The sequence below is a fragment of the Opisthocomus hoazin genome, chromosome 7, assembly GCF_030867145.1.
Source record: "Opisthocomus hoazin isolate bOpiHoa1 chromosome 7, bOpiHoa1.hap1, whole genome shotgun sequence".
Taxonomy (NCBI): Eukaryota; Metazoa; Chordata; class Aves; order Opisthocomiformes; family Opisthocomidae; genus Opisthocomus; species Opisthocomus hoazin.
In genome coordinates, this window is record NC_134420.1 from 65,183,843 (window position 1) to 65,198,464 (window position 14,622).

At 52.9% G+C, this 14,622-nt stretch overlaps 1 protein-coding gene across 2 annotated transcripts in view; it reads left to right on the forward strand.

Annotated features, from left to right (window-relative positions):
- Positions 1–14,622, forward strand: part of LOC104335301 (disheveled-associated activator of morphogenesis 1) — a 97,463-nt gene that overhangs the window by 72,170 nt on the left and 10,671 nt on the right. Inside the window, exons 17-21 of one of the 2 annotated variants that reach the window (XM_075426741.1) lie at positions 5,086–5,115; positions 6,525–6,628; positions 11,756–11,840; positions 12,628–12,734; positions 14,500–14,588. In XM_075426741.1, coding sequence (XP_075282856.1) covers positions 5,086–5,115; positions 6,525–6,628; positions 11,756–11,840; positions 12,628–12,734; positions 14,500–14,588 — 415 coding nt within the window. The remainder of the gene's footprint in view (positions 1–5,085; positions 5,116–6,524; positions 6,629–11,755; positions 11,841–12,627; positions 12,735–14,499; positions 14,589–14,622) is intronic. The other variant, XM_075426743.1, reaches the window with a different exon arrangement.

Genomic DNA, 14,622 nt, shown 5'->3' on the forward strand with positions numbered 1-14,622 from the left:
TGACGCATAAGCTCCTTAGGCAACGTGAGGGTTTAATCTCTTCTGGAGGCTAATTGAGGGAAAGATCAGGGTGGATTAGAGCAGGGCAAATATCAAGAGTAACCCACCAGAGGTATGTGCTGCCCCAAGTGTGTTTCGGGAATAGGTGACCCTGGTTTTTACCCTGGCATTTTTGGAGCTTGACTCATGCCTCCTGAAGGGCACATCTGAAGACGAGATGGAAATGGAAGGGCAGCAAGAATGGAAACCTGGTGTGTCGGCAGGACGGTGTGCCCTCTGGCTTGCCTGTCTGAGTCCATGAATCACCTGGTGTGCTGTGGATTATTGCCAGGCAGGAATTTAAAAATAATTTGGCTTGGCCGAGGTCCTGCTGAATGAAGCAGCTGGTTAGGTTCAGGGCCAGCAAGAAGAGGGAGATGCTGCAAGGAGACCTGTGACATGGGCTTTCGCCCCAGATGAGATGAGGACCAAAAGGGAGCTGAACGTGGGAGCCAGGGACTGGGATGGGACTGGCAGAAGATGCAGAAGGGAGATTGGGAAAGGGGAGGTGAAATCCCACCCGTGAGATGCTGCTGGGGCTGGAGACACCCTTGGGAGCATGGTGCACAAGGTCCTTGTGGCTCACCCAGACTTCACCGTAGCACAGTTTTGTGTGAGTCGAGTGGTGGGACATATCTGCCTGGACCGAAGGGCGTGTGATTGCTCACCTGTGAGTCCCCAGGGTGCCCCAGCTCGCAGTCCCAGCGTGGGGAGGGGGTGCCTGGCTGCGTGCCCTGGCATGGCTGGCAGCAGGGCTCTGCAGAGAGCTTCTGTGCGCGCAGGGTTAGACACGCTCCTTGGGGTAATACACGCACCATGGGGCACTTCGCGCTCGGTGTGGGGCTTGGGTCGCTCCATGCCAATGGCCTGTCCCTGCGGGGAAGGAGGATGAACTAGTGCCTTAATAACTCCCACTGTTTTCGAGCTCTAGCGAAAGGTGGTTTCTGTCGTGAGCAAGCAGGGGAGGAGCAAGGATTTCTCCTTGCTGCTCCCTGTCTTAAGCCCTTGGCTGAAAGTCACTTCCTTGGTGATCCTCAGACACAGTGTGGGACGTTGGGGACTGCCTTTCTGCCCATGGCCTGAGCAAACCGGGGCTCCGCAACTGCTTGGCCGGGTGATACATCGCCGTGGACAAGGTCCCAGCAAGGTTCAAAGGCAGCATGCAGAGGTGTGTGTGGTGCAGAGAGCTCTCAGCCCCGCCACGAGTAGCTGTTGCGGGGCTGCTGTTGATGGGACTTGGTTATTTTTATTGCTACCGTGCCTGGGAATCCCTAAGTAGTGCACAGAGCCGAGACTTAATGATGTACTAAATTTTAAGCATCTCTTTAAACGCTTTTCCCACGTCACAGGCTGGGATGCAAACGCAGGCTGCAAGGGGAGCTCTGCAGCTCTCGGGAAAGGCCCTTTCTCCGCGGGGAGGACAGGAACCCTCTGGGCTTCCTGGGGCTCAGCCTGGGAGCATCCCTGCCCTGAGTTGTCACCAGAGCCCGTATCCGCCCTGTACTCCCTGCCGAGGCTCTGCAGATGTCCCTGTCCGCAGAGAAGGGCTCAGCTGGTGCATAATACCAGCATTTACCAATCTTGCAAGATATAACAGAAAAACCACCAGGAGCTCTGTGTTTCAGGCTGTGGCGTGAGGATGCAGCAGGACTGGGGGTAGCTGCTTAAGGACGTGCATGCGGTGATGGAGAAAAGCAAGTCTAGGGCCATGGGGGCTTAGATGTGCTACGCAGGGTTCTGCGTCTCCGCTGGAGATGTTTTGAGAGCCTGCAAGGGGAAGAGGCTGGGAGTGATGCTGATAAGTGGCAGTGACACAGCCAGTGCAGTCCTGACAGGTCCCACAGTGGTGAGTAATGTGAAAGAGCCGGGGCCAAGTGGAAAATATACATGTTGTTGAACCAGGGGCTTAGCAGTGAGCTGGGAGAGAATTCATCTGCCAAAAAAGGATGAAAGAAGAAAAGCCTCCAGCTCCTCCGTGCAAGCGAGAGTGACCTGCGCAGGGGCCAGGGGCAACGGGAGGGGGGAATGTTGGTGGGGACGGTGACAGCAGATTTAAAGCTACTTCTTCTTACACCACCATCCTGCAGCAGAGGCTAATCGCGGTTCACGCGAGGGAAAGGGGCAGACATGAGGCTGCTTTGAGGCAGAGAGGGAGAGTTTTTGTAATGAGCCTTTTTTCTGCCTGAATGCGTGGGGAGCCCTCCCTCCCCTGGAGCAGGAGACTGCAGGAGGACCACCACGTCCTTCTCCTCTCCAGCAGCGTGGGGCAAGCCTGAGCATCGTGGGGCAGGTCTGAGCATTGGGACGGAAGGAGGGCTTCCCAATTAAGGACTAGTTAAATAAACAAGAATCATAGAATCATTTAGGTTGGAAAAGACCTTTAAGATCATCGAGTCCAACCGTAAACCTAACTCTGCCAAGTCCATCACTAAACCATGTCCCTAAGCGCCATATCTACACGTCTTTTAATTACCTCCAGGGATGGTGACTCCACCACTTCCCCGAGCAGCCTGTTCTAATGCTTGAGAACCCTTTCGGTGAAGAAATTTTTCCTAATATCCAATCTAAACCTCCCCTAGTGCAACCTTGTAGGTGTGCTTTATGCCTGTCCCATGAAGGAGCCTGCTGGGAAGAGGTTGCTTGATACAACACCGATCCTTTACAACCTTGACTGATCCACGGAGTTAATTCTGCCTTTGCAGCAGCCTCACGTCCAGCTAAATCGTACAGTTTTTCATTTAACCTGCCTGAAATACAGCAGTGGCAGCTTGGGTGTCCTTATGCAGGGTCTGCAGGTCCCCCTTGCCTTGCAAAGCCCCCAGTGTGGTGGCATTGCCGGAGCTCTGCTCCTGGGGAGCTCTTCCACACGTGTTTCTACACGGATGGGTGCGACGCTGCCTCAGGGAACCGCTCGGCCCAGCGCCGCACCAGGGCCCACCCTGCACCCCATGGGCACCCATCCCTCTGCCAAAGAAAGGCTCGGTCGCTCCTTTTCTAGGCTGACGTTTCTTTGCCTTCTGGCACGTCGTGTTCTGCTTCATGGCTGCAGCATTTCTGTGGGCTCAGGGAAAGCCTGATGCGTTGGGTTTTAGCCACGGGGCTTGTGGATGGCACAGCTCAGGCCCCGCCGGGTGCTGGTCCCGCAGCCTCGGGTGTTCGGTGGCATCTAATGAAGCTCTTTCCCATCCTCCTGCCCAGAGCCACGTGTGGGTCCTGGGCTGATCCAGCCTCGGCAGCTGGTCAGGGGAAAACCTGCGTAAACAAGGTTTCCTTTAAAAAGGCAGCAGTGATGGGGCTGTGTTTGGGCATGACCAGCTCAAAGCAGGCATGTTGACACACCAGAAGGACACAGTGCCATCCAGAGGGACCTGGACAAGCTCGAGCAGTGGGCCTGTGTGAACCTCATGAGGTTCAACAAGGCACAGTGCAAGGTCCTGCATCTGGGTTGGGGCAACCCCCGCTATCAGCACAGGCTGGGGGATGAAGGGCTTGAGAGCAGCCCTGCCGAGAAGGACTTGGGGGCACTGGGGAATGAAAAGCTGGACATGAGCCACCAATGTGCGCTCGCAGCCCAGAAGGCCAGCCGTGGCCTGGGCTACACCCCGAGCAGTGTGGGCAGCAGGGCAAGGGAGGGTCTTCTGCCCGTCTGCTCCGCTCTGGACAGACCCCACCAGGAGTCCTGCGTCCAGCTCTGGAGCCCTCAGCACAAGAAGGACATGGAGCTGTTGGAGTGGGGCCAGAGAAGGCCATAAAGATGTTCCAAGGGCTGGAACCCCTCTGCTGTGAGGAAAGGCTGAGAGAGTTGGGGCTGTTCAGCCTGGGGAAGAGAAGGCTGCGGGGAGACCTTAGAGCAGCCTTTCAGTAAATGAAGGGAGCCTATAGGAAAGATGGGGAAAATATTTTCAGCAGGGCTTGTTGCGATGGGACAAGGAGTAATGGCTTTAAACTAAGGGAGGGTGGATTTAGACTAGATATAAGGAAGAAATTTTTTACCATAAATGTGGTGAAACACTGGAACGGGTTGCCCAGAGAGGTAGTGGAGGCCCCATCCCTGGAAACATTCAAGGCCAGGTTGGACGGGGCTCTGAGCAACCCGGTCTAGATGTGGATGTCCCTGCTCATGTCAGCACAGAGGGGTTGGAGGGAAGCACTCTTGTAAACCAGCTGCATTTGGACCCATCTACCCCCTCCGCTTACTGCCTGCCTTCTTTTTTTAGAAAAAAAACCCCTAGAAACTGAACCATTTTTGCAACTTTGAAGTCTCCTTCCCCATCACGGAGGTGCAGGATGGTCTGTTGAGTCTAGAAAAAAAAAAAGATGCCACCCAGGGAAAGTGTGTGTGTGTGCACACGTGTGTGGTGCCAGCTTTGCTGCACGTGCTGCCAGCCTGGTGCGGGGAGCCTGGCAGGACAGCCAGGTTTTTGGAGGAGCGCGGCGCTGGTGGGGCATCGGGGTGGCATTTGGCCAGGCTACCGAGCCCTGGAGAAGGGGGGTTGTCCCTGTCGGAGGAGAAGTCAAGGAGAAACATGTTGCCGTGGCAAATGGTAAAGTTTTGCTGCGGCCAGATTTGCTCCGGGATGAGCCTCTTGTTATTTCCACTTGAAAGCCCTGTTTTTCCTGGCAATCGCACTGGCATTTCAGTCTCTCGGATTCGCAAAAGCTAGCAATTTTTCCTCCCCGGCATGGCCCTTGGGCCAGCGCTCGCCGACTTTCATGCAGAGCAGTGGCAGGGCTTGGCCAGCGTCCTCCCACCTCGTCCCATGTCCCCTCCTCCTGCAGCAACACCTTGGCCTGATCCATCGATGCAGCCACCTCTCCCTCTCCTGCCAACCCTCCCCTTCCTGCACCTCCGTTTAATCCTCCCCACGTTTTCATGTGCATCCCCCCTATTTCGGCGCTGGCAGACCCCGAGTGCCTCCCCGTGCTGCCGAGCCCCCCGTGCTGCACCCTCCCCTTGGCTGTGCTTTGACTCCTTTTGGTTTCACTGAGAACACTGAACTGCATGTGTTTTTACTGCCTTTTTCCATGCTTCTGCTCTGGCCGTAGGACTTCTTTGTGAACGGTAACTCCAGACAGGTAAGCGAGCATCTGCAGGAGCCCGGCGCCTGCGAGCAGCGAGGGCAGGGCGAGCATGGGGCTGGGGACATGGGGGACGTGCAGTGCGGTGCTGCGGGGGGTTAGCGTGCGGCCAAGGGGGGCTTGGATCAGAGAGGTACAAAGATCACCACGAGGAACAGCTTGAAAGCTGGCACTGGCGAGGCTGGTCAGTACCAAACTGCCCTCTCTGCTGTCTGGTCGGACGTCGAAGCCAACGTCTAAGCCCAGGGGTGGAATTTTCAGATGCAGTTTGGCACAGAGAAGCTCCTACCCCTGAGCATTTTCACTTTTCAAAAGATGGAAATAAATCAACTCATACGTATGGGTTGAAGCTCTCTGTTTCATCGCAGTCAGAGCAGGCAAGGCACGCAAGAGGGGCAGCTGGTGGTAGGTGACTTGGGGCTCACCTTCCTTCACCTGCCACTGCCTTCACTCCACACCACCTGTCCCAGCACCTTCCCGCTTCTTATAGCTGCTCTTTTTTTTATTCAAACACGAAAAAGAGTAAAAAAAAAGGGAATTTCTGTGCTCCCTCTCCACCTGTGCAGTGGCTGTGTGCCAGGTTTCCTAGTGTGGATCTGTAGCGCGTGGGACCTTGCCGCTCCAGGCTGTGTTCCTTCCAGAAGGATTGAATAGCTGGCTTTTAATTGATTAACCTCACTGAAACATGCAGTATGGTAAATTAAAACCAGGGGCAACGTGAACCCCTTGGGCAGCACTGCGAAATTGCCGTTATGTTGATCTGCCTATTTGCCTGCAGCCGCAATGTGGTATATTGTTATTTTTTTGAATGTAATATGCTTAAGCTGCTTAGGAGCTGTAGGTGCTCATGCCACACCGATGCCTACTTTGAAATCCCTTATTTTGGGAGAATTTCCCTGAAAGAGCAGCAACCGCTGCAGTTTGCGTTTGCAAGTCTGGTAGCTTGTGTTGGCTCACTTGCTCGGGAGGACTGATGCGTGAAGGGCAACTGCAGATGTTTGGAGCAGGGCTGAAGAACAAGAGTGATGCTGAGTGTCTGCAGCAGCCTGCAATGAAATACTTCATGCGAGGATTTAATGAAGTATCACAAATATGTATGCTAAGAAAGCTCAGCTTTATTTATTCAGCAGCGCCTGTGTGTTTGTAGATTCTTAAATCTTCCCTGTCTGAGAAAATATTTACGTTTCTAACCAGTGGCTTCAAAGCCAGCTCTGGTTTATGAAACGACTTACTGTGTTTAAGTTACAGGCGATGGGTTTTACCCGTAACCCGTGGTGACACTTCTGATTAATGGGGGCCCGCTGCGTGTCACGCTGCGATGTGCTGAGAGTACTAACTGTCTTTGCTTCTCCACGACTTTTCTTCAGGCTTGCTTTTTTGTTTTTTCCCCCTTGTGTTTTTTGTAGAAGGAAGATGCTATCGATGACACCTTGAGTTCCCGGCATAAAGTCAAGGAGCTTTCGGTCATAGACGGCCAGAGAGCTCAGAATTGCAATATCCTCCTGTCCAGGTATGGTTAATGCCTGCTCACCCTCTGGCGAGTGGGGGGTTGCCTGATACCTGCCCGGGGCTGGCGGGTGCTCCTCATCCTGGGGAGGGGGGTTAATGATGGGAGCCAGCGTGGGGGGAGAGCCGGTGACACCTGAACCCAGCTATAGCCTTACACCGTTCATGGCGGGCTGGCACGGAGCGGGGGGATGAGGTTAACTGGGTACGTGGCGATTCGGTGTCCCTGGGGAGTCCCAGAGGGGCTGGGGTACCCGGTGAGTCTGTACAGGGGATGGGAGGGGGGTTGATTTCATGTCTTATCTTCCTCAGCCTGGCTTTTGTTTGCTCTTTGGTGGCAGCTGAAGAGAGTCTCGGTTAGGCTGGGGAGAGCACTGGGTGTCGCGGGGTGGGGGAGCGGCAGCATAATTCGGCCAGGGCCTGGCTGCCCGCGCGGGTGTCCTGTGCTGCATCTGGATTTCGGGATGGGGATGTCCCCAGCTTCCAGCTGCCCAGCCCCGCTGGGGTGACAGCCTTGGCAGGCGGGCTCAGCACTGCTACCAGCCATTTAATCCAATCCCCAGACTGCTGCCAAGAGGATAAAAAGGGCCTTTTTTGGCAAGATAAACTACACCAATAAGACTGACTTCTGAGAAGGGAGAAGCCAGGCTGCAGCGCTCTGAAAGGATCAACCATCAGCGCAGCTACTTGGAAAAAAACCCAAACTGCAGGAAATGCCACTTATTTCTGACTCACCCAGAAAAGAAATAATCCAACAGCAGTAAAATATAGTTCCATTCAGAAATATTCGCTCTGCTGCCTGGAAGCGCAGAAGCTTTTGTGCCACTCGGGTCCAGCTGGGCTGGAGCAGCATTGCTGGCAGGGTGGGCTTGCAGCTGCAGCACCCAATTTCTGTGTTTTCCTGGACTCTGGGTCGGCAGCCCGGCTGGTTTCCTTCCCTAGAAAGCGTGCAGAGGCCGATGTCTGCAAAAAAAACCCTCTGGGTGGGTAACTGGCAGTCCCCAGTGCTTCTCCAGTCTCTCACAGAGGTGGTCCTCAGCCCCGTGGGCAGCGGGAGCAATGGGTGCAGCGAGCCATGTGCCGCAGCGTTTGGTGGTAAAATAGCTGTGTTTGTGGCTGTCTCTGCTCTGGGTTGCTTCTGGGGATTTTCGTACTTTCTAGCAGTCCAAATAAAAAGGATGACGATGAAAGTGGAGTTTAAAGCAGCAGGCAAATGAGTAGATCTGTGGCAGTCAGCTATTAGCAAGTAAAGCGATGGGGCTCAGGGCACTGGCTGGGCTGCTCCCCCCTGTACTTAGGCTGAGCACAGTCAGAGTGGGTTTAGGTGTAATGGAGCCAGAGGTTTAAGTGTATGATTGAAAGCTAAGCACACAAATAGCCCCTGCAATGGAAAAGGGAGCTACCCAAACACTTCACTTCAAAGGCATCTTCTGTGTCTTGCTAAATAAAGGTCTTGATTTCATCTCACCAGCAAACCTTTCTCTTCCAAGAAAGTGATGGCTGGAAATGAGTCGCCAGTAACTAATCCCAAAGGAAGGGCGTGACAGAGGCTGCTGCCTGTCTGTCCTCCCCTTTGGGTCCTTTCCTAGGGGAGAAGGGGGATCAGACCTGCCCTGCAGCGTGGTCCCCAGGACTCTCGTACGGCTTTTCCCAGGCACGTCCCACAGCATCAGGGCCCGCGGGGATGAGCGGCTCTGGGGGAGCAGTGGCTTGTGCCAGCTGCTGCTTTGGAGGTGCTTTGGGGTTCATCCCGGGGATGCATGGGTGGAGGGACCAAGTCTGCTCCATCCCTTGCAGAAATGGGCAAGGGACCACCATCGAGCTTACCCCCCCAAAATCCCCTTGGGCGATTTACTCATGATGCCAAGTGGTTAAAAGGAAGAGCAGTGTCGGGCTGAAGCCCAAGCATCCTCCTGGTGGGCTCCAGTCCAGCCGCTGCATCTCCAGCAGACTCCGTGTGACCCTGGGCAAACCCTTTCGCCTCTGGCCACCCCAGCTGCCCATCCCTAAGCTGGGCAGAGCAGCAGGTCCCTGGTCCCGGTGTTGCAAAGGGACTGGTCTCGCAGGGTGGCTCGCTGCAGCCGGGCTGCTGCTCTCCTGCCTCGCTCATGCAGCCGCCACAGAGACGAGCAGACTTTCGCATGCGAAAGGACCTGCAAGCTTGGTCCCTGATTTAGCCCAGATATGTACAAATGTAAGCTCACCAGGCATTGTCTGGCTTGCAGCGTGGAAAGATTACAGCCAGCGAGATACTTTATCTCTCTCTGTAGATTTATTTTTTTGCCTGCTTCCCTTGCTTTGGGAGAAATTACTGCGCAGTGAGATCACTGGATTTTCCTCCGGCTTGTAATGCAGCACAAGACTATTTTTTAACACTTGCTTTTTTGTCCTTGTTTCTTTGGAGAATGCTTTGCCGATGTTAGCACATTATTTGGTTTTCCTTCGTGAACCCACCACGTCCTTGCTTTTGCTCCTTGTGTACGCGTGTGTATTTTTAGTGCTGCTTTCTGCAAGGTGCAGATCAAGCCCTCGCTCCATCACTTTCCGCCTGGGCTGGCGGTGAATGGCTCGTTTGATTCCTCTCTCCGGCGAGGCGACGTGGAGCATTTTTCTCAAATGAAGGTGGCTTTTCAAGAGGGCGCGTCCCTTCCCCGGCGGAATTTGTTTTTCCCCTTAACACTTATTACGCCGTCTGCGGGATTCTACAAAAGCCCCGCAAATCAGCCCCGCGCTCATCAGGCTGGCGAGCTGTCACTTCGCATCGGCGGGCTGCTGGCTTTAAATCCCTGTGACAGCAAGTCCTGTGACCCCGTTCCTCTCAGACGGCTCGCATTCGACAGCTGCTGCCAGCAATGATAATTATTGTGGTTATAGATAAGCTTCTAGCTTTCACTGGCCCCTTTCCCATCAAATTGTCTGAGAAGCTGTTTTCTTCTGGCGCCCTGCGCTTGCTCTCTGCCGATGTCGGGGCAGGCTCTTGTTCTTGGCACTGGGTTTTGATGATTCCTGAGAAAAGATTTTTTTCAGCCTCTCTTTTCTTAAATAGATTATTGACTTTGCTTTTAATGAGCAGGGCTTGAAAAAGTCACTCTCATCTTTTACCACCCTCCTGGAGATGATCACGGTGGAAAGCGCGCGCTTTAGGTGTTCGCTCTGGCTTTGGGTGAGGGGTGGCTGCCTACCAGCCCCCTTCTCCCAGCAGCATTCTTGCCTCCCAGGGATCCCCTAAATGCCCAAACCCAGCCGGTGCCTGCTTTTCACTGGGTTGGGGACCAATGCGACATTTGTCGTCGGTGTGAGCTCTCGGGTTGCTGCTTGGATGTAAAAGGAGTCCTCCTGCATCTTCATATCCCACCTTAGGTCGCGTCCATCCTGGGCACTGCCCTCGTATAGGACAGGTAGGGTGTCCCCAGGACGTGGCTGCTCGTCAATGCGAGCATCAGAGGGGACATTTTCCATGGATCCTGGGCTTGCTCCTTGTGGGGCGACCCTAGCAATTGTCCTGGGCACTGCTCAGCGCAACCTTTGAGCTTCTTCCCCTGGCTGAGGTGAGACTGTAACTCTCTCCTCTTTCACAAGCCCTCTCCTGGGGGACTTCCTCAAGCAGCAGGTGAGAGAGAACTGGGTAAGGGAAGAGAAACATGAGCTCATAAGGAACAAGTATTTATTTGCCAGGTCTGTAAGATCCACCTGCCTCGATAAAGGTAATCCTTCACTTCCAGTCTTGGTCAAAAAGTTTCAAGCTTAACCAAGCCCTTGGTCTTGGAGACTAGCACCCTTCCTGCTTTAGTTTCATCTCCAAACAGCCAGCTCCACGGTCTCAGTCTGCTCCCTGAAGAGATGCCAGGATGAAAAATTCCCTCCTTGTTTAATTACTTAAAGTGATCAAGTCAGGTCCCGATCTTCTTCTTGATCTGCTGATCAGGTTGACTTCCAAGGTCTCACATTGTACCGTAGGGTGTGTTTCTGGTTTCAACTCATTCCTTTCAGCCACATCCAGTGTTTCAGCATCCCTTGGCAGCGCTGATTGCCGAGACTGGGGCTATGGGTTTCCTTAAAGCCCACAAACAGGTCTTTTCAACCGTGTAACTTTTCTGTGCATGCAAGTACAGGGGATTTTTTTTTTTTTAACTGCAATGGCTTTAACCATCACTGCAAGCTGGGCAGGGCATAGGATGTTGGCAGACAGAATTGCAAGAGTTTCTGGGGTTTCTCTCTTTTGCATTTATATTATTTAATCAACTGCAGTGCAAAAATGTGAAGAGAAATATGTGTGGTTTTGCAATCAAAGTCCTTGCAGGGAGAAGTTGAGGGGAGTGCTGCAGACATCTTAAACTCTAATCGATGTCTGCTCCAATTTGAGGCTACATCTTCAGTTCCCGTTATGTGAAGTGGAGGGGGGGCTGGTTTCCATCCTGTTACAGTTTGAAGCACATTGAATCCCCACTTCCCCCAAAAACGCCACTGATGGGTTTCCTGGGATGCTGAGAAAATTTTGGATTTCCCAAATTTGGATTTCTTTCTCTTTCTTCCTAGAGAGAGACTCCAGCCAAAGGCAGCTGGGAGGGGTGGGGGAGACAATGTTCAAATCCAAGAAAAGCAGCAGAAATTGGGCAACTTTTCCTTCGAGGTTGTGGCAGTGGGCTCAGGAGCAGTGCTGAGCTGCGCTCCTGAGCCCGGGCTGGGCTGTGCTGCCGATGGGGAGCGGGACCCTCGCTGGCCCCGTGGCCTTCGGGGATGCTGGCATCGCAGCAGCAGCCTTGCTACAGGCTAGAGTTACATATAGAAGTCATTTATTTTTAATACATGTATAACACAGCACTTACAAAACTTATAAAATGTACTATAAAATAGGGGACGGCAGCTGCAGTGTGGGGAGAGGGAATTGGCCGGTGGGGTTCGACCCCTCTTCACAGCAGGGCCAGGGCTGCTCTGTGTTTGCCTTGGCAGAGCACGGTCCTACCGCGTTTCTCACACATCCTTCTTCGTAACACGCTGTATTGTGTTAACTGTGATGCTGCTGCTGGCCAGGATTTAAGCTGTTCGTGTCGCGTGGGTGTGTAGGAAATGCTCCTCAACCCTGCGTGATTGCTGGGCTGGGAATAACTCTCCTTCCCCCTCCACCTCCCAGGCTGAAACTCTCGAATGAGGAGATCAAACGAGCCATTTTGACGATGGATGAGCAGGAGGACCTCCCAAAAGACATGCTGGAGCAGGTGGGCAACGTTCCTTGTTCTCCTCCGTGGTTTCCTCATGCTGAGACCACGCTGTGCAGGGCGCTCGGGACCAAACCACGGCTTTGAGAAGTGTGTCACGGTCCCATATTATTTACCAACAGTATGTTGAAAAAGCACCCAAGTGGGCTGGAGCATCAGGAAAGCAGCTCGGTCAGAGCATCGGCAGTGGGAGCAGCATGGCCTCTACGTGCCGTGCCTGTGCCCGGGTCTGCCCTGGGACCCTGAGGCTGGGCCAGTTGCCCATTTTGTGGCTGTGGCTTGAAGTTCATACTCAGTGGGGGTTATTTTTGAAAGCTCGTTCAGCGTTTGTGCAGTCCTCAAAAAGGGAATCCCATTTTCCACCCCCCCTGAATCCCTTTGGAAGCATTCTATTCACCTGTCCTTAAAGCTGAGCTGGTAGTGGCATTTTCAGCAGAGATATGGGAGGATTCACTGCACACAATCTCCATCTGCAAGTAGGCAGAGTTGCCGCAAATGAGAGTCCCTCAGATCTCCTCTGGCAGAGTTGGTGTCGAAACCTCCTTGGAGCAGACATAGTACATCTGTTGTAAAACCAGAGCGGTGGCAGGGCAGAAGGAAGAGATACTAACGTGATGGAGTAATGGGAGGAAGGTCACGGGGACAGCGATAACACTTATTTCACGGGTGCCTGGTCACTGTATATACATGCTGAAAAGGGAGTAAATTCAAGCAAGCGAGTCACCGTTTTGCTCCTGAAAAACTGTGCATGGTCATCATGTCCACAAGTGTGCTTTCCCTTGTTTAGCTCCTGAAGTTTGTTCCTGAAAAGGGTGACATTGACCTCCTGGAAGAGCATAAGCACGAGCTGGACCGCATGGCCAAGGCTGACCGGTTTCTCTTCGAAATGAGCAGGTTGGTGGCCCAGGAGACGTGTGTTTTGGCCAGTGCCTGCACAGGCTAGTTGCGAGCTGGCTGTTTCATGGAGCCTGTTTGGGAAATACGCCCTGCTTGCTGTTTTTCATGTCAAGAAATGAGTGGGCCAAAGCAAGGTGCTGCCACCCAGAAGGATCACTCGTGATGCTGTGCTCCTAAAATCAGGGTTCTGCATCCCAGACAAGCAGCAGCTAGATGGACCAGGAGAGGGATGAGGAGACAGATCCTCTGGAGAGAGATGCTGTCTTCCCAGGGGATGTCCCAACACATTTCCCCTCTCATTTGGCGGAGAAAAGCTCAGTCTGGCACAACTCTCTGAAATACTGCATCATCTGCACTGTGGCCCAGGTGGGAAGTGCTGTCTGAAAGATAACACGATGCTCCTTTGACCCTGCTTCAGCAGGAGGGTTGGACTAGATGACCCACAGAGGTCCCTTCCAACCCCTACTATTCTGTGATTCTGTGATTCTGTGATATCCTGATGAATACTCAAGACTGATGTATGTAAATTTTGCCCTGCTGTGTAGATGAGTCCCACTCCTCACCTCACTCGTCCCTAGGGCTTCTGAGAATATATGAGATGGAAAGGAAATGTCATTTCTTCCTGCTCCTGGTAGCAATCATTTAAGGCTCAGAAGTCTTCAGGGATGAATAACCTTATCTTTTGCATGCACATCCTCTAGAGGTGCTGGTTTGAAATCTTGAAGCTCCTTATTTAAATCCAACTGAGTATTGAGCTCTTTGAATTTATTAGCTGAACTTCAAGCAAGTTGCTTGCAAAGTCAGTGAGTTTTCTAATCTGAGATCGTACTGGGAGATCAGAAATAGAAACGCTCCTGCCCTCCCTGAGAAACGCGCCGGTGAACACCGGGGCGACGCACCGTGTCGTTGCTGAGTGTCAAAGACAGGCAGGATGGAGCTGTGAAGTTCAGACCTGAGCCCTTGGGCCTGGAAGATGCTCAGAATTAGTTTCCCTATCGCAGGTCACCTTTCTTCGCAGTCTCTCGCCCAAGTGTTGCTGCTGTGCCTTCATCTTTTGGAAAGCACGACGTGCCGATGCAAATACTTTCTTTGATTTTCAGCATGGCTTTTTAATTTGCCCTGTGGTCTGTAACCGAGTGTGATGTCTTTGTCACCTCTGATTAGCAGATCGGCAGCGTAGCCCATGGCCTTGTCTGTGAGCACGTCTCCCGTGAGTGCTTGGTCCAAATGACTTAAATCAGACTGCCATTTGCGTACAAGTGAGATCTTGTTTAGCCTAAATACAACTGACATGAGCAGAGCAGTCCCTGTCTTGCCCTTGGAAGGGCTGGATTGGGCTGTGTTGGTGGCTTTCCAGCCCCGGCCATCATTCTGGGGATCTGAAGGTCCAGTTTTGTTAGTGTTGGTAGTTGGTGTGTCTGTGTCCAGCCGCAGCTCATCACAAAGCTGTTTGGAGCGCAGACCTCATCAGCATCTTGGTTAAGGAGTGGTCGTAAATGAGCTGTTTGTTCATAGCAATAGGGTGTAAAAAGGCACTTGTTGAACCTGCTGAGTTAGGGATAGGCTTAAGCATGTGTTTGGGAGCCCACCTGGATCCACCCCAGGACAGCTGTTATTTTTTCCCATCCCAGCATACTTTCAGGGAGAAATGTGATCACTATTTTTTAATCACCGTTTAAACACAGCTGGGAGCAGCAGAGCAACTGAGCTCCGCCTGGAGCAAGCAACGCTCAACCTGCACCTCTTTTTTTTTTTTGTCCAGGATAAACCATTATCAGCAAAGGCTGCAGTCCCTCTACTTCAAGAAGAAGTTTGCAGAGAGAGTTGCAGAAGTCAAACCCAAGGTGGAAGGCAAGTGACCGGACCTGCCTAAGGTCGCTCAGGG